The 17,757-nt window shown below is 43.0% G+C and overlaps 2 protein-coding genes across 3 annotated transcripts; one reads left to right on the forward strand and one right to left on the reverse strand.

The window, feature by feature from the left end:
- Positions 1–905: 905 nt before the first annotated feature.
- On the reverse strand, positions 906–5,215 carry LOC139645517 (opioid growth factor receptor-like protein 1). Of its 2 annotated transcripts, XM_071521249.1 has the most exons (9): positions 4,159–5,215; positions 3,619–3,681; positions 3,454–3,489; positions 3,272–3,326; positions 3,016–3,097; positions 2,820–2,886; positions 2,591–2,739; positions 2,211–2,472; positions 906–1,760 (listed from the first exon to the last, which is right to left on the reverse strand). In XM_071521249.1, exons 1-9 carry the CDS (start codon positions 5,023–5,025, stop codon positions 1,410–1,412), a joined length of 1,932 nt encoding a protein of 643 aa, XP_071377350.1. In that variant the 5' UTR covers positions 5,026–5,215; the 3' UTR covers positions 906–1,409. The 2 variants fall into 2 exon arrangements, with proteins under 2 accessions (XP_071377350.1, XP_071377349.1); XM_071521248.1 differs by having other exon boundaries at positions 906–2,472.
- Positions 5,216–9,405: 4,190 nt separating this feature from the next.
- On the forward strand, positions 9,406–11,549 carry LOC139645511 (potassium channel subfamily K member 15-like). The gene is made up of 2 exons (XM_071521231.1): positions 9,406–9,688; positions 10,549–11,549. The coding sequence occupies exons 1-2, from the start codon at positions 9,406–9,408 to the stop codon at positions 11,547–11,549; spliced, it is 1,284 nt and encodes a 427-aa protein (XP_071377332.1).
- Positions 11,550–17,757: the final 6,208 nt, after the last annotated feature.

Below are 17,757 nucleotides of genomic sequence, written 5' to 3' on the forward strand. Positions count from 1 at the left end.
CAAAGAATAAAGGTGTCTTGGGCTGCTAGAATACTTCCCTCCATTTTTTTTTAAATACTTTGAGGCCTCAGTGGCACTCCTACATGCAATGAGGTTTAAAAATCCACATTTATTTATGCAGGCACAGCAGAGGTCTTAGAACAAGTCAAATAATTTTCTGAAATGCCTTAAAATGCCAACCTGAGAGTTTATGCTGTAACCATGGTGGATATATGGAGCTTTACAGTGGCAGGCACAGACTCGATGACGAGGGAAAATCTGACAAAGGGCTATAAAAAGCCCAGTGACCCCGGGCAGTAAAAGGTGGGCGTTTAGGTATCTTAGGCAGAAAGGCCTGGGGCAATTGCAGGGTTCATATCTTCCTCTTTGATAACCCTCCCTCACTAGTTCTTAGTCCTAACAGAAACAGTCAAAAACCTGCTTCAGTGTTGACAGCACCATCTGTATGATTGCAATGGAATATGCTGTGCCAGGTACACTCCAAAACTTCTAGGTTCAATACCTGATTATTGAGAAGTCCTTGACAAAATATCTCCCAACTTCATAAACCATTCGGGTTACTACTGTTGCATTGCGCATAATAATAGCACACTTCCCCAAGTGAAACATGGGATGGAAGTCATAATAAAATTGAATCTGCCTTCTCTCCAAGGGATGATCAGACCTAATTCTTGTGCAAATCCACCAGTACACAACTACCATTTTACAGTATTTTGGCCATAGCCTGTACTACAATGTTATGCAAATTGAACAATAATCATAATAACATTTACTATAATTTGAATTTGATTGCAGTTAGGAATCCAAGGGGCAGAGCTATTTAAGAGCATGTAAGGCAATTAGGCATAATACAGGATATGTCTTAACATTTTTTATTCATTTTTAAATCACACAAGAAAGTGAGAGAATTACAATACAGAATAAATGTTTTTGAAAATGACAATTGTTTTAGGTTTATAAATCACAGTCCAAACTGATAAATGATTCTTAAAATCCAGAGCCCTTATCCTATCAATAAAAAAAAAAAACACTTTTGTAAGAATTGCAATCAGAAGTAAAGTATTGATTTAAGGGTAATCAAATTAAAATGTCTTTCTTTACAGTAAGGCAATACAGGGTCATAAGTATAAAACAGATATCTGTTCAAATCAGAATACTGCACATTTTTGTTCCATTAAAGTCTGAGTGTAAGAATAAAAAGAGCTGATCCCAACCTAAACGTCCGGATCCAGAAATCTAATCCAGAAATCTTAATCATGGCTATCTATAACAAACAAAAGAATCTGCATATATAATTGTATGATGCTTCATTCAGTGTGTAAGGCATTTACTGTATATCTATAATACACAATTGCATGTGGGAGGAATTTCAAGCTTGTCTGTACCTGGAGTTTTCTGTGAACATCCATTTACAGCCTCTGATCTGACTCTGCATCAGTGGATGATTCATCATCACTGCCCCCTTCTTTGCTGCTTTGACCCTCTTCGCCGATCTCTTTAGCGCTGGATACTTCATTTGCATTAATTTGGTCATGGCAGACTTCTGTGGGCTCTTCATCACTGTTAGGATTGTCTGCTGTGTGATCACCTCCTCCACCAGTTGGTGATAAAGACAACTCTGGCTTAGCTGCTCCTCCATGGCTGCTGTCATCACTCATCTGGTTTTCAGGGCCGGGTGAGGAGTAACCCAGACTACTGCCGGATGTGGGGCGCAGGTTCTGCTTTTGATTAGGTTTGCCATCTTCACTTGACTCATCCCGGTCTTGTTTTGCTGGTTTGTCTTTTCTGATCGGCAGACTGTCCTCAGCGGATGGCTTGTTTGAGGACTTCACATTAGTCTTGACATTTCTTTGTGAATGTTCTTGGGATGGGGGACACTCGACTTGTTTGTCATACTTCTGATCAATATCTGTTTCCTCACTAGAATGAGCAGAAGTACTTTGCTGATTGAAATCAATGATAATATCAGAGGGCTGAACTTGTGCAGAAGCAAACACACGTCTGTCTGTCTGGCTAGTGCTCTTTTTGTGCTGAGGGAAGCTGATTGATGCAGTGGATTTAAAGTCCAGATTACTATTAGGGACTCTTCTAGTCATTTCTGTAGTTGTCGCAACAGGAAGGTGATCCATGGAAGGCCTTGGGTCATGGACATTAGTATCTCTTTTGCCATACTGGGTCTTTATTTCCATTTTGTTCGCTGACCATATCATCTGTATCTGCTTTGGGCACCACACAAATTCATCTTTACGGTCATAATTCATGTAGGCAAACTTGATCAGATTCCTGCGTTTTGTCTTATTAAGCACAGCAAACACAAAGTAGTTGAGTACGCTCTCTTTGACATTTGGAAGTTCTCCATGGACAAGAGTCTCCTTCAGGAAGAAGCGGACCAGAGGGGCTTGGTAGTGAGCGAACCCCAGGGTTCCCAGGCACTTCAGGATGCGGGTGATGCGCAGGTTGTTGTGAGTGTTACTGTCATGGACAAACAGACAAAAATTAAATAGGCAAATAAATAAAGAAACAGGGCTTTGTTACTGTTAATGAGCAATATTTGTTTTGATTTGTTTTATAAAATTGGGAGATAGTTAACTTGTTAAGGTTGTAGAATTGTTCTCTCCAATTCGACGCTCTCCGGACCTCTCCTGTCTCCACATTGTACAACTCGATACCATAGAAGTCCAACATGAGCTTGTAAGACTTCAACAGGTTTTCTTTTGCCTGTTCACTTGCAAGAAAAGCCTGAAGGGTACAACTTTAGTCAGAATATGTGATGAACTTTCTGTAGAAATTATGATTGTCAGTAACTTTTGGCATGTTACCTCAATTTCCTCTTTTGTCAGTTCGCTGGCTTGATAGTTGACTCCTGGCTCTTGAAGTGGGAACAACCTTTGAGAAAAAAATAATTACAAACTGCATATAACTCAACAATATTTTAACTTTCTTCTTCCTAATATTCCTAAATAACAAATCAGGTCTAATTACGTTCAGTGCTCCTTTGATCATAGAATAACTTACCATTGAATAAAGGTATGTACACGCTCCAGTTTGTCATAGTTTCCATACCATTCAGAACTGTGAAACTCATGTATGGAGATGCCTAAAAACAATAGAAATGCAGTATGTCAAACACTTAAAGTAAATCAGCATGAAAGATGTGAGGCACAGATATGGGTTATTCCTAATCCTAGACTAAAACCATTGTCCTTCTGTAGATTTACATTGAAAAAGAAATCACAGTCTACAGCTTCATACTGTGTGCTACTGTACTTACTGTCAGGAGAAGAGGGCCTGTGTCCAAGGTAGAAATCCAGATTAGGCATGTCATGCTGCTCAAGTAGATGAGATAGGAAATTAATATGATTATTGCACATAGACAATTTTAATTAAGCAATAGCTGAATCTTATAAAAAAAACATCCATCCAAAACTATCGGCATGTGTAAAGTGTACTTACTGCCTGGTTCCAGCGTTGTCTCCTGCTTTTGAGCTGCTGTGGAAATACAATAACAGATGCTATAATGAATAAAAGAGCAACATATATGCATAAAGCCTAGATTTAAACATGGGGCAGTGTGTGTGTGTGTGTGTGTGTGGGGGGGGGGGGGGAACAACAACTTACAGGGTAATCACATCTGTAGTTCTGCATGTCTCTTGCTGCATTTTTGAATCTGCCAAACTTGTGCTGGGACACAATAAATGAACATGTGTGAATATTACAAGTAGCCAACATATTCCAAAATCAAGACATTCAGTTTCACCAAGCCTTTGCATGGTTGCATGTGGGACATTAAGGCCCAAGGCACACCTTCACTCTTTAATAATGCATAAGTGAACACACTAGAATAACTTGCAGGGCAAGCAGTTACTAATAAAGCTGGCAAATGAGCCTTGTGGAAAAACAACTATGGCGATTCTGTAATACATTTTACAAGGGTTGTATACAGATATTAGTCTAGAGCAAATCTTAACTCCTCATAGAAGATTAAAAAATACCATGTACCACAGTATTATAAGGCCACTACAAACACTAATGAGTAGCCTACCACAGGCACACCAGAGTATATAGGAGAATTACAGGAATATTATGGCTGCAATGCAGGCGTCAAAATGAAACCATGTGACAGTAGCTGTCTAGTAAATGCAACAGGCCTTTACTCACATAGCTGAATACTCTCGGGCGATCAACCCACAGAGCTTTGCTTGTGGGCGAGCTCTCCCAAGTCGAGTCATACTCGCAGTACAACTCGTCCGTGTTTTCCACGCGATATTCCCTGCCGTCAAACTCCTCATCATCCTCTTCCTCGGTCGTCCTTGGCCTTTTGCAAGACTCGGCGGCGGGGCCCGGGGCGCAGGAGTCTGCGGCCCTCCCACCTGTCACAACAGAATCCCCAGTGTGTTCCACACGGGGCTCCTCACCATCCTCTTCCGCAGTCTTTGGCCTTTTGCGGGACTCGGCGGCGGGGCCCGGGGCGCGGGAGTCTGCGGCCCTCCCACCTGTCACAGCGAGACCCCTAATGTGTTCCACACGGGACTCCTCGCTGGCCTCCTCCGCAGTCCTTGGCCTGTTGCGGGACTCGGTGGCGGGGCCCAGGGCGCGGGAGTCTGCAGCCCTCCCACCTGTCACAGCGGGACCCCCAATGGGAACCACACATGACTCCTCTTCGGCCTCTTCTGGGGCCTTTTTCTCTGAATCTCTGTCGTTGTCGCTTATTTCTGGATCCCCGCGTCTGCCACGATCCCTTGGCCTTTTGAACCGTAACGCTAACAAGCCTATGACGCCAAATACTGCTGCTGCGAATAACGTGAAGGGACGCCGTAGGAACCTGGGGCAGAGAGACCCGAGCACTGTGCCCGTCCTCTCCACGAGCCTGAAGGGTCGATAGAGAAAACTTAACATCGTTCCCATGTACTGACGTGAAACGTTTCTACAGACGGAATGCGTTTGTGCAGCTCTCCTGTGTGGCTGCTCAGGTGCCGAGCTCGACTTTCCGTTCTTTCGCTTTCGTTTCGGCCTAGACCGACTCATGAGTTCAGGTTCTCTTCACAGGAAGCCGCGTCCCACGACAGAGACTTTCACAAAACGCACAGCAGAGGTTCCCCAAGTTGTTCACGTCAAGCACCCCGAAACAGATCCGCGTTAGACTGCACCACGGATCCGCATTTTGATGGCTTTCTATGAAGAAAGCAGATTTATGTTGCTGGATGTGACTTCCCTGTCTGCTGTAGGCGGCGTAATAACAGCGGCGAAAATGAAACTTATGGTCAAGATGCTGCTCCTCCTCATTCTGTCTCTCACTGTCATAACTTCAAATGAGTAAAAAAAAAAAAGTAAAATAGCCTACTTATTTTGCTGGGACGCCTGGTGGTCCCTGGCCTTAACTGTAGACGGCATGTTATTGTGCAAGTGAACCAACAAATATATAATATTACCTCTCCAGTAACCTGCATTCAACACAACAGTACAGGTGAAAAGTAGGCTAACTACTTATAATGACTCTAGTTACTGTCACCTGAGGATTTTTTTTTTTTTTTTAAATAACCGTAGGCTACCTTTCAAAGAGGTTCAAATACTCTTGCCTATTTTTACTCACTCTGCGTGTTTAGAAGCATAGTTTAGTTAGTTTAACTTTGTGGTTGGCTTTGATCACACACCCCTTTAAATACAGAGCCCTTCTCCTAGTTGTTTGAAACTTTTAATGTATAAATTGAAAGGCAACAAAAACTGCCATGTTTCATGTTTTAATTAATAGTGTTTTCCCTTCAGATCAGGGTTTAGCAATGTCTCACTATATTTCCCATTGACCAAAACTTACTCTCTCTCATACCTGCAGACTTCTCATGGAAATCTCTATCTTTATCTTGTGGGAGTTGTATTTAGGCTGCTGGTATGTCAGAGTGCTTTGCTGCTCAGAGTTGCTAGATTTTTTATTAAAGAAATCCATTCAATTTGAATTATTTTCTGGGTAAATATTTTTTTGTCCAACTTCTTTTGCCACCCTGAAATGGGGAGAACATAGCCGATTCACCACGGACATTCAAAAGATGAAATTACACAGAGTGCCAAAAAAATGACATATTTTGAGGTTTTGACTGTGATCTTGTATGGAAAATGACACAATGGCTATAATTTTAAAATACAAAGACTGCAGTCAGCTATAATTTACTGTAATTTGAGAAAACAATGATCCATATGACGAAAAAATACAGCTCCTTTTCTATAGTTGCAGCCATCCCCAGCCAGCCAGAATGAGGCACCTTTCCCTAAAGGTGGTGTCGCTGAGGAATTAAAAGACCACGTCCCTGCCCTTTTAGTTAATAAGGCTCAAAGGACTGTTCACATTAGCTGCAAAGTTCAACCCTGTTTCCCTCTGTGACACTCATGTCTTGTCCCCAAAAAGACTTCTGCTTATGCCAGCTAATATAATGGATTTGTTTTTATTAAATAGGCTTTAAACAGAGGCGGCTTTTATCTTTTTATTAGAAAAAAGCACAAAATACAGTTGTAGTTTCACTGTTACATTTTCTCACATGCTATGTCTAAATTACGGGAAGAAGCATATATGATAATCATAACAACCATCTTTATCTCCATTGCCATCAGCCTCTCTTATCAGTGTAAAGACAGCATGATGTTTGCAGTATAATTCTCCACCTCATTTTTTATGGGGACGTGGACAGATGACTGTCTAGGCTCCAGTCAATGGACATCCTGGTCTTAATGTTTTCCTGTGGGAGATAGAGGGTTGCATGACTCTGGCAAAGCCATCCTGTAGATATGAGATCAGTACATCAGATAGTAAACCGTCATTACTTCATGGATGGCGTTGTTAGAGGGCGAGTCATTAAAACCGCAGGGCCCTTATAATAAATCACCTGTCTTTCTGAAGGATTACAAAGTCCACACAGTGCCGGACTGATGAGTCTTTCATGTGACTTTCTCATATTTTCTGTGGGTTTATTATTTGTTTTCAACATTATAAGGGTGAGCTTTGCGTAATGAACTGATATTGAATGATAATGATGCATGTAAGCAGTGTACGGTCTCATTGAGTGGACTTGGCAAGGCTATTAGCTTATCTTTCAGGGACTTGCTCCTTTCCAAGAGGGATAATTGCTCTTGGGCTACTGTCCGCACAGAAAACCAGGACTTGTCTGTACTGTTATCATCTGGGTGGCAATAGATTTTATTTGTGCTCAATAAAGCTGAATGAGGTACTGAGGTACTGTACTATAGCCATATGCCCTAAATGGAATGGGGGCAATAAATGTGGATTTTAATGACAGATCTCTGACTCTTTATGGTCTGGTTAAGTGCATGAATAACCCACATGAATTGGAATGCCCTCCTGAAATAGATGTGAACTTCATGCAGGATATGAAACTGAATTAGCCAAGACTGGTACAGCATGGAGCTCCACCGCTCAGCCCATTTGCTGGTTACTCTGCTGTGAACTCAAGATTAGCATACTGCTGAACAAAAAGGCAGTGGATGCCAGTGAAAACCTGACAGTCAGTAACGCTGCACAAACCAGGCCTCCACTTCACACCCATGTGACATGTTCAAGTTTACATCATGTCTCCAACCTTATGCACCTGAGAATTTAAGTGCAGTGCATGACATTTAACACTTTGAGCTCATTACACACACATGCACACACACACACACATGCACAACTGCACACACATGCGCAACCGATCTCTGCTATCTCTCGCTTTGTCTCTCTCGCTCAGTCAGTGTGTTGGACTTAGTTAATGATGAAGGCTCAGTTGATCGCCCAGCGACTAAGTGTGCTTGATAAAGGTCAATGCTGCCACCAGCCAATGCTTCATCGCTCAGAGTAATACTTTAGCCGAGCGTATTGTGAATACTCCGCACATGAACGCTTCACAGGGCAAAATAATCAGGAGAGTAGACTATGGAAAGGCCAGCTGTTTCTGCTGTGCTTTTCTATGTCTGTGACACACACACACACACACACACACACACACACACTTTGAAGTGCCCTGGAAATTAAATGAATTTCATTTTTTAGCCTTAGGATAGATAACACACAGCAAGATTTTGACCAGAGTTTGGCCAAATTAGACCATGCCATGAAGATCTGATTGGAAATTCAATGTCATATTTTTTCCTTTAGGGATTCATAACACCCTCATTTTGGATTGACCAAGATCCCTTCAGCTGTTATGGAGGACTATTCGGCCGCTCTGCCTCCCTCCTTACACTACTCTTTCCTGGCACTCTTGATAGTGCCATAGGCCAGGAATTGCATCACCATTTATTCATATTTGGTTTTGTGTGTGTGTGTGTGTGGCGCTGCAGCATAACTGTAGCTGCACAAAATGTGATGACATTTCACAACCTGAGGGACAGACAATGATGAGAACTAAGAAACTAAAATAGGAAGACTTATTGTCCTGACATCACAACTTTATCTAATGCTGCATATGCATCTTACTTGTTATTAATTATTGCATTGTCTTGTTCCAACACCATTTTTGCTTTGGCAGCGTTACAGTCAAGATAAAGAATTGAATTGATAGGACAACAGGAGTAATTTTGAGTGTTGTATTGATTTATTCTTCCTATATCCAGCCTGCGCTGCATCATTCATTTTTGCATTCCATGATTCATCATTTGAATATTTCTGCTTGACATACAATTTGTAAAGAAACACTCTTGCTCCATTAATACAGTCACTGTGCACTGAATACACAGCAGATCTTTCATTCACAATGTTGTGCAGCACACACACACACACACACACACACACACACACACACACACACACACACACAGTCATAAAAGCAGAGCAGAGATAGTCATTGTTAATAGAACTATAGTTGTGTATAATTCTTATTTTTTTCAGTCAATCAATCAATCAACCAATTGTAACTATTTCGGTGCTTTGGCAGTTCGGTGTATTTAGCATTCATGCCATTAACGCATATTGAATTGAACTGTGTGTGTGAGAGAGAGGGGTGGGGGCAGAGAGAGAGAGAGAGAGACCACGTGTGAAAATCACAGTGTATTTTTCAGTCTGAGGCCGTGTGAGGATCTTTAAGTAGAGTAACTAACATCCTGTGGAAAGCCAAGGTGCCGCCAGCTGGGCTCAGGTAACCCGTGCAGACACTTCACCTGCTCACATGGGACGGTGTATCTTGATAAATAGGACAGCGCGAGGCGAGCTACAATTTCAACAGACAACCTGTGGGCTTAAGCTGTAACCCTAGGAGGCCAAAGGCGCCTCTCGTGTCAATCACATCAACTCACTGAACATGAATGGAGCAGATCGAGGAGGTGCCTGAGTCGCCTTGACCTGATGTGTTTGTTTGCGTCTTCTCTCTCGGAGCGGCAGCACCCTCCCTCTGCTCAGCACCCGCTCCAGTCCGGTCGGAGTTGAGGATGAAGACGCAGAACATCAGGACCCTCGCCCTCATCCTCTCCATGGTCTCTTACCTGCTCATAGGAGCCGCGGTCTTCGATGCGCTCGAGTCGGAGAGTGAGACTTCAAGGAAAAAGATCCTGGAGCAGAAGCTCAACGAGCTCAAGAAGAAGTACAGCTTCACGGAGGATGACTACCGGGAGATTGAGAGAGTGGTCCTTCAGTCGGAGCCACATCGCGCCGGGAGACAGTGGAAATTCGCCGGCTCTTTTTACTTTGCCATCACTGTTATCACGACGATTGGCAAGTAATTTTTTTTTACACTTACCAGCCAGCGGCTTTATCTGAAAAGCGCAGGACAATCAGCAGTCACTAGTTGTGAGTGAAGGTGTGGGTTTCTGCGTGTGTGTATTGGTGTGCAGGGGCGCCACTAGTCGGTGGAAAAGGGGGAGTACTGTCATGGGACCCCAAGCTGGAGGGGGGCCTTTGAAGAGGAGGGGTGACACTGTGCTACATTACATTGCATTGGGGTGGGGTGGAGTGGAGTCTGTGTGTGTCTGTGTTTCCATTCATGTTTTACTGACCTTAAGGCAGGGACGGTGACTCAAATTTGTGAACAAACACAACAGCAGTATGGCATTAGATACAGTGCCTTTTGTGATAATAATCCAATAAAAGGATTGCAATTTAATAAAGGATGCCATATCAGTGACGTCAAACTTTATCAGACACCTTTAAAAAGCTGGACTTTGATTGTTATTTTTTCCTATTGCAGGGTAGTATAATGCATTAACTGATTATGTACACTTGTGGTTCCTATCTACAGTTTCATTTAGGTTATATTATCATTGTATTTAACTAGTACCTGATTTATGACTAGGTAAATAAGATACAATGTAATCAGCCGGCTGTAAATTTCTTATAAATAACTATGTTATGGTTTAAGCAGGCCATCTGGGACTCGACAGACTCATGACTAAAGACTTGAGACTTGACTTGGGCTTGAGCTCAAAGACTTGAGACTTGACTTGGGCTTGAGCTCAAAGACTTGAGACTTGACTTGGACTTGCTTTAGTGACTTGTGAGCATCTCTGCCTTAAAGTGTGTAAAGTAGTAGTACTGTACCTGTGTTATGTGACCTGTAGTCTACTGTGACTTTGTAGGTTATGGCCACGCTGCTCCACGCACAGATGCTGGCAAGGCCTTCTGTATGTTTTACGCTGTCTTGGGCATTCCTCTGACACTGGTCATGTTCCAGAGCCTGGGCGAGAGGATCAACACTTTTGTCCGATACCTCCTGCGCAGGGCCAAGCAGGGCATGGGCTTACAGAAGACCGAGGTGTCCATGGGGAACATGGTGCTGGTGGGTCTCCTGTCTTGCATGAGCACCCTGTGCCTGGGAGCCGCAGCCTTCTCCCACTTTGAGGGCTGGACCTTCTTCCATGCCTACTACTATTGCTTCATCACCCTCACCACCATCGGCTTTGGAGACTTTGTGGCCCTGCAGAAGAAAGACGCTCTCCAGAGGCGAACACCCTACGTAGCCTTCAGCTTCATGTACATCCTGGTGGGGCTGACGGTCATCGGAGCTTTCCTCAACCTGGTGGTCCTGCGGTTCCTCACTGTCAGCACTGGGGAGCCTGACATGAGGCCCGAGGTGGAGGGAGAGGAGCAGGGAGCGCAGACTAAGATCTCAGACTGCGGGGAGGGGGAGGAAACGCAGGGGGACAGGGAGGCGTTGGAAGCCGATGCAGAAGCTCCCGATATGGAGCGTAATGATGGCGAAGACGGGCACAGCAGCCGATGCAACCTGACCCTGCCCATGGAGGGGGGCACCAGTCGTACCAATCTCCTCCCCTCTCCAGCAGAGGAGCGCAGAGCGGGCATGTCGGGGACTAGAGGGCATGCTAAGCTCGCTGAGGCCAGCAGGCTCAGTGCCTTGCTTTCTCGCATGTGCTGTGGCCTGGACATTTACGACAGGCCCTCTCCATCTCACTGTGAACAGTCCGGCTGCCACACCAACCCTGTCTTTTACAACTCTATCTCCTATAGGGTGGACCAGGCCTCCTCCAGCTCCCGGGGCACGTTGACCCCGGCCTCCCCTGGCAGTGCAGCTCCCTGCCTGGGCAATAGCATTCCTCACATGAGGAGGAAGTCATTCTAGCTCTGTGAACTTTTGACTTACAAGTCTAAGTGGCCTTTGTTTTGGACTTGGACGTTTTGTATGCACCACAGAACAGATAAAACCCTCTAATTTTTCTGCTTGGTGGAACAAATTGACCTGTACTTTCCTAGTCATGAATGTAGCATTTTCCAGATAAAATATAGCATAATGTACAATTTCTAATATCATTTTTCTACTTTGTAGGTTTATTGATTAACTAAATAAGTGTAAAAAAAAAATGAATTAAAGTATGTGAGATCTGCAAACCCATGTTTTCCACAGTTACTGATACCATAGGAAGTGTATGGTTAACTTGTGTAAACTGCAAAACATGCGACTGAGCAGGATGGGGTATATTTGCGTGAATATGTTAGGTGTCAGACATTCAGCAATGTTGTCACCTGTGACCTGCAGTTTATTTCCAGTCAGTAATCATTGGTTTCTTCTAATAGGAACGTACACTCCGTCGCTCTGGCTGGTTCCCTAGGTAACGTTTCCATCCCCGGCGCTTAGTGCAGTGGAAAACTGGAGTCGGACACGTACAGTACAGTGACAGGTGACTGTGCAGCATCTAGTCAAAACTGTGATTTCCAGATCATGTCCACTGTGATGAGTGTTACCTTGAGTGGAGTCAACAAAGAATGAAATATGAGTAATTGCAGTAAAATGGTGTCATTCAGATCTCCTGCCTCATTACTGTGTTTTTCTTTCTTTACACTTTGTGGATTGTTTATATAGGTAGAGTGACCCTCACTGGTCTTACTTTATTATCACTCCTTAGGCATCTTCTGTGGCCACTGAGAGGTTTGAATGTTTGATTGTTAACATAGATCTGGTCCTACAGTTTGAGTGTGTTTGTTTACAATCACCTGATTGGTGTTTGAATCTCACATTGCATTCATTTAAACAAACCACTGAGACCAGGAAAAATGGCTTTTGTTTCCTGTTTTATTTATTTATTTGAATGAAAAAAAAAGTTATTTTGTATGAATTATTGTGACCTCAACACTACTTTAATATGGGAAATGAGACCAAAGATGATCTTAAACCTCTGATTTCACCATAGTGCTTTTGCTTATCAGTGGTTTTACTGCAACATAACAGTACATTTTCCTGGGGAAATAAAAAGAGGAGTACATGGGTCATAACTTGTATCTGAGATAGACACTTTTTTGAACGGGTCCTGTAATCTCCCTTCTGTAGTGTCACATTCCTCCCTTCTATCTTCGGGCAGCAGGGTGGCATAGTGTTAGAGAGCCGTATTCGAGCATGGCAAGCATCCATCCTGCTGAAGGTCCCTTGAGCAAGACACTGAAGCCACACCAGCTGTAGGAGCGCTGCTCTGTGGCTGATTTTGGACTGCTGCTTGAGTTGGTTTTCTTTCAAATTGCAATTCTCAGAAATCCATTTTGGTTCCACTTTACTGTTAATATTTCAGTAATCATTCTGTAGCTGACGCAGCGCTCTGACCTCCCTGTGGAAGAGGGCAAGCAAAAAGACAATTTCCCTACGGGGATCAATCCAGTATTGCATTACACTTTATTATTAACAGGGACCTCTAGTGGTAACCATATGTAGATTTCATGCAATTTCTTCTTGTTCCTATTTCTTACACTAGAGGGCAGCATTGCTCTATTTAAAAATCCAGCTGACTTCGATGAGGCACCTTTTGCATCCAACAATATAGGCAATCATGGGCAAGAAGGAAAAGCTTTTTCGATTTTGAACCTCTGGAACATCATGTAGCTTGAGAACTACACTTGGCACTAATGTAAATATAAGTTATACACTCAAATCCAGTGTTTGTGTGTGTGTGTGTGTGTGTGTGTGTGTGTGTGTGTGTGTGTGTTAGAACTGTACAGAGGTAGAGAGAAAGGGAGACCATTTCACTTTGCCCATAGAAGACTTCACTCCTGTATGGCATCGCTGCTGTATGTGGAATTAAAACATCACAGTGTAAATTTGTTTTCAGCTGACAACAATAGGAATTATTTAATTCATGAAAAGGCCACAGCTTATTGCCATGGAAATAGATACCCAGGGACTTGATAAGTGAGCTCAAGCTAAAGATTTTCTTCTCAGTCAAGCGCACAGACACGGCTCTGAAAGTGTTCGCTTCCAGTATTATTTATTCAACACTGATTTAGAGAGATATTTGTGAACCAAAAGAATGGAGAGGGCTAAACAATGAGCCTCATGTCTGTGTGGCATAACAAGAGCATTATTTTGTGAGTGATGAAAGCTATTATCTCATTTGCATAATTACTCCATTAATATTGCAGATCGCGCTTTGCTTTATTCTGTTCTGATGCCTCAGATGCCTCCGCATATCCATGACTGCCACGGCTCCAACAGTGTGAGCCCAAAAGTGATGAAAAATATCTACACAGACCACTGAGCAAATGCCACAGCACTACAAAAGCCTAATGGTAATATAAAATGAGCTGGTCATGCGGAATGAGTATAGCTTTACTTCACTTGTACACAAAGACCTTTGCAGTAGGATTTGGTGCTGGTCTTATCTCATGCGGCTCCCCTGCTTTCACCTGTATTTTTTTCTAAGCTCCATAAGAAGGCTAAATGTTTTTTATGAGCTTATAAGGGGTGTTATTACAGATATTTAGCTGCAGGTGGTGGTAGTGATCTTCTTAGAATCTTCATTTTCAGAACAGAAAATTGTTCAGGTGAGTCCAGTTACTTACCAAACTTACACTTAAACATGCTCACTCACATTCACACCTATTGACATAGTTAAATATGGAATTCTGTGTGAAGTTGACTCGTATTTGTATTTGTATCTGTATCAACAAGTGTTATGTTTCATATTGAGTCCTTCACACAGATCCTTCAATAACCTGTGATGAGGTTCCACTATTATACACTCAGTGGAACTCAGGTAGTTTATAACAATGTAATTCATAAACATAACATGCACAAAAAAACAAACACTGAAGTTCCTTTTAGAAAATCCTGGTGCACACCCTTTTCTATGATTACACTCTTGCATATCACCATCAACGCAATGTACACATGCTTGTTCTTGTAACAGTGTAGTTATGGGTAGTTGTGAAGGGCTGAGAGAGTGGATGAATAATTGATTAGATGGTTAGAGTTCTCTTCATGAACGCAGAGGAACCCTGTTAAGTTGTTACTGCCCCGTGTTGAAGGGGCCTTTCATGTGCAATAGAATGGTAGGTCATACCAGATGAAATGGGAAACATCGGTTCAGCTAGAGTGCAACTTGGTTCTTTCTAAAGGATATGTAGTGTATGATAGCAGAAATATGGGAGGAAGAGGTGGGGGTGTGTAATAGAAGCTAAATGCAATTAAACTATAAGAAGAACCTTTATTTGGTCATCAGCACATCCACAGACAACACATGCACACATGCAGTGGAGCGGCGACACCTTACACACACACACACACACATGCAGGAATGGCGGCCGACGAAATTTGTTCTCTGCGTTTAGCCCATCCGTGGGTGACCTTCCTCCAGGGGGCAGCCAGGAGCAGTGGGCGGCCATTATTTGCAGCGCCCGGGGACCAGTTCCAGATGTCCATATCTTTGGTCAGGATTATACAAACAAATTGAACCAATAATGGCTGCCATGTTGTGTTCATGGAGATATACTGTATATCTGCGTACTCTGTTTTCACACACCCAGCCGTTCGCAGGAGCTTGAGGATTACGAGTTATTTTCACATCAGTGTGAAAAAGCTCATTCCATTTGGCTCAGAGTACTTAAAACACTGAAGACAATGAAAGATTAAGGAACCAAAAACAAGTGTCATATTTATTCAGATTGATTAAATGAGTAGAAATTAGGATTCAGTTGGAGAGCTTTGAGAAAACAGACATTAATAGAAGTTCATTGGTGGGGTAATTGCTCATTAGTTTTAATTTCCAGCCAATTTGCAGCTTGTGTTGAACAGTGTGAAGAGGCTGTTTTTACTAGGTGGATGTCTCCTCCAATCAGACACAGTGTTTTTAAGCGCCGGGTGTCAAAGAGCTCACCCTGCTTGACTAATTGCAGAGTTTCAATTAAGTCCTTAAAGGAGAGTTTGAATTACCCCGCAAATCAAGGTGCAATAGGTGGCCTACACCTCTGTAATAATGAAAAAGAAATGTAATGATAGAAATCACAAACTGACACTTGGGTAGCAGGAAGAGCGTTCTCTCTCTCAGTGTGTTTGCTCTTGGTCAAACAAGGCACTGTCAAGCATTCACTTTTTCACTTTTATGCAAAATGACAGATTAGATTTCTGTGCTGCTGCAATGCCAGCCAAAGGTGTTCATTTCCAGAGGTATTCTGAGTGTTGTCAAATTTTATTTATTTATTTTCTCAAATAAGGAGGAATATGAGCTTTGGGGTAAACAGTAAAACTGCACAGGGCAGGACGCAGCTACTGATAAAGCAGGATGAGAAGAGTAGCCTTTCAGGCAAATCAATCCTAATGCATCATCCTCTTGTCTCAGGCAGAGAAGGCAGAATTATCAGGGTTGGCTGTTATCCATCCTCTCCTCAGTTGCACCACTCTACAATAAAACAGCGTCTCGGAGCACACATAGGCTTCCTGTCCAAGTGGTGGAGTGAGGGGAGGGAGAGAGGAAGGGAGGGAGGACAGAGAGAAAGAGAGAGACAGAGAGAAAGCGAGAAAGGTGGTAGTGGAGTTCTTAGGGAAACTTGGGGCATATTTTTGTGGCCATGAAGTCTGTGGCCTGTGGCAGATTAACGTCTGTGTTAAAGTGTTGTCTTCATTGAGTCTGAGTGCGGCTCTGTTAGAGGACAGGTTGTTAGGACTGTAGACGCCATTATAGGAACTGAGGTGGGACCAAGTCAGGAGCTTCTCGTGAACTGTGAAGTTATGATAATGCCACACAGGACAGGGGAATTAACACGAGGGCCTAAATAATGTGGAACAACCTAGAAATGAGTTTAGTAAATTGAGGAGATATGTCATTGTGAGATGCCAGATGGCAGCCATGACTGATGTGACAGCAGCACATGGACTATTCCACGAAACCCACCGCTGATAACCTGTTAATGTCTCACAGGTCACACTTATCTCCTGTCCAGCAGTTCCGTATTTCTCTCATTATGTGGAGCGCTATATATAGGACTTGTACAAACTGTGTTCTCTATGTAAGACTGTTTCAAATGTTGCTGCCAGGGCAGAATTTGAATGAGTGAGATAAGGCCAGCAGAGACTGATACAATACAATGGCTCTCAGTCCCATGGATGACAAATGCATCTCCCTCTTTTTTTATTTTTAGAAGAACCACGCAGGGAAGGGAGTAAGAGGGGACCCACATAAAGAATAGGTCCCGTTGGAGATATGAAAACCAAATTATTCATAGTTCTTTAGCTCAGAGAAAACTGTAAAAAGATTGACACCAGAGTGATTTGTCGCGTCTGTTAATCTTCCTAAATGAGCGAGTCGTCAGATCTTTGCTGGGCCCCCTGCACTAAATAATTCAGCATACTGCACTTCAGTTTTATTCCATTTATCTTTTTCTCACTGTCAACTGTCAGGATCCCAAGTCATTGCCACTGGATTACGTGGCACTGCTATAGAGCCATTCTCATTAGCAACAGCCCTCTGGGAATAGGTGGCAACAACAAAGAGGGAAAAGAACACTTTTGATGTCCCAGCGTCATTTTACGCTCATTTAAGCCACTGTCCACATGGCGACATAAAAGTGCTGTATTTTACTGTGATAGATTTACCACAATATGCAATTTTCCTCTGTTCTGTCCTTACTGAGTCTCACAACCAATCAAAGTAATCATCTATTTCTGTGGCAGAATACAGTCAGAGCAGCTAAGCTTCCCTGTCCACCATGAATACAGTCATTTCACCGGCACTGAGAACATCAATGTTGACCGTAGCGACTGTGGCACCAGAGAAATTCCAGATGGGTAAAATGCTTCCTTTTGAACAATCACCGCTGTTTATCACAGCACCAACACTTCATTTTTTGCATTCTCAGATATAATGATTTTAATATTCCATTGACTGCGTCTTTGCTGGTCTGCTGAGCAGGAAGCAGACGTTTCCATCAGCAGAGCTGTGCCTGGCATTCATCATCAAAGGTCTGCCCAGGAAACAGACAGCTCTACGCTCATCTGCATCTGCTTGGTATGCCAACTGGGTGAACATCCACATCATCCTACCCACACTGTTATTTCTGATTAGCATATAATG

Source organism: Centroberyx affinis, unplaced genomic scaffold (genome assembly GCF_046629955.1).
Source record: "Centroberyx affinis isolate AG114_WGS23_722 - 3 ecotype Tasmania unplaced genomic scaffold, CSIRO-AGI_Caff_v1 ptg000877l_1, whole genome shotgun sequence".
NCBI lineage: Eukaryota > Metazoa > Chordata > Actinopteri > Beryciformes > Berycidae > Centroberyx > Centroberyx affinis.

Bases quoted from the DNA above. Each gene is read 5' to 3' on its own strand.
- LOC139645517 (XM_071521248.1), bottom strand. From the start codon at position 5,025: ATGAGTCGGTCTAGGCCGAAACGAAAGCGAAAGAACGGAAAGTCGAGC. The intron at 3,327-3,453 runs GTAAGTACACTT...CTACTTGAGCAG, and splicing joins GACAACGCTGGAACCAGGCA to CATGACATGCCTAATCTGGA. The intron at 2,887-3,015 runs GTAAGTTATTCT...TTTTTCTCAAAG, and splicing joins GTACATACCTTTATTCAATG to GTTGTTCCCACTTCAAGAGC.
- LOC139645511 (XM_071521231.1), top strand. From the start codon at position 9,406: ATGAAGACGCAGAACATCAGGACCCTCGCCCTCATCCTCTCCATGGTC. The intron at 9,689-10,548 runs GCAAGTAATTTT...GTGACTTTGTAG, and splicing joins CACTGTTATCACGACGATTG to GTTATGGCCACGCTGCTCCA.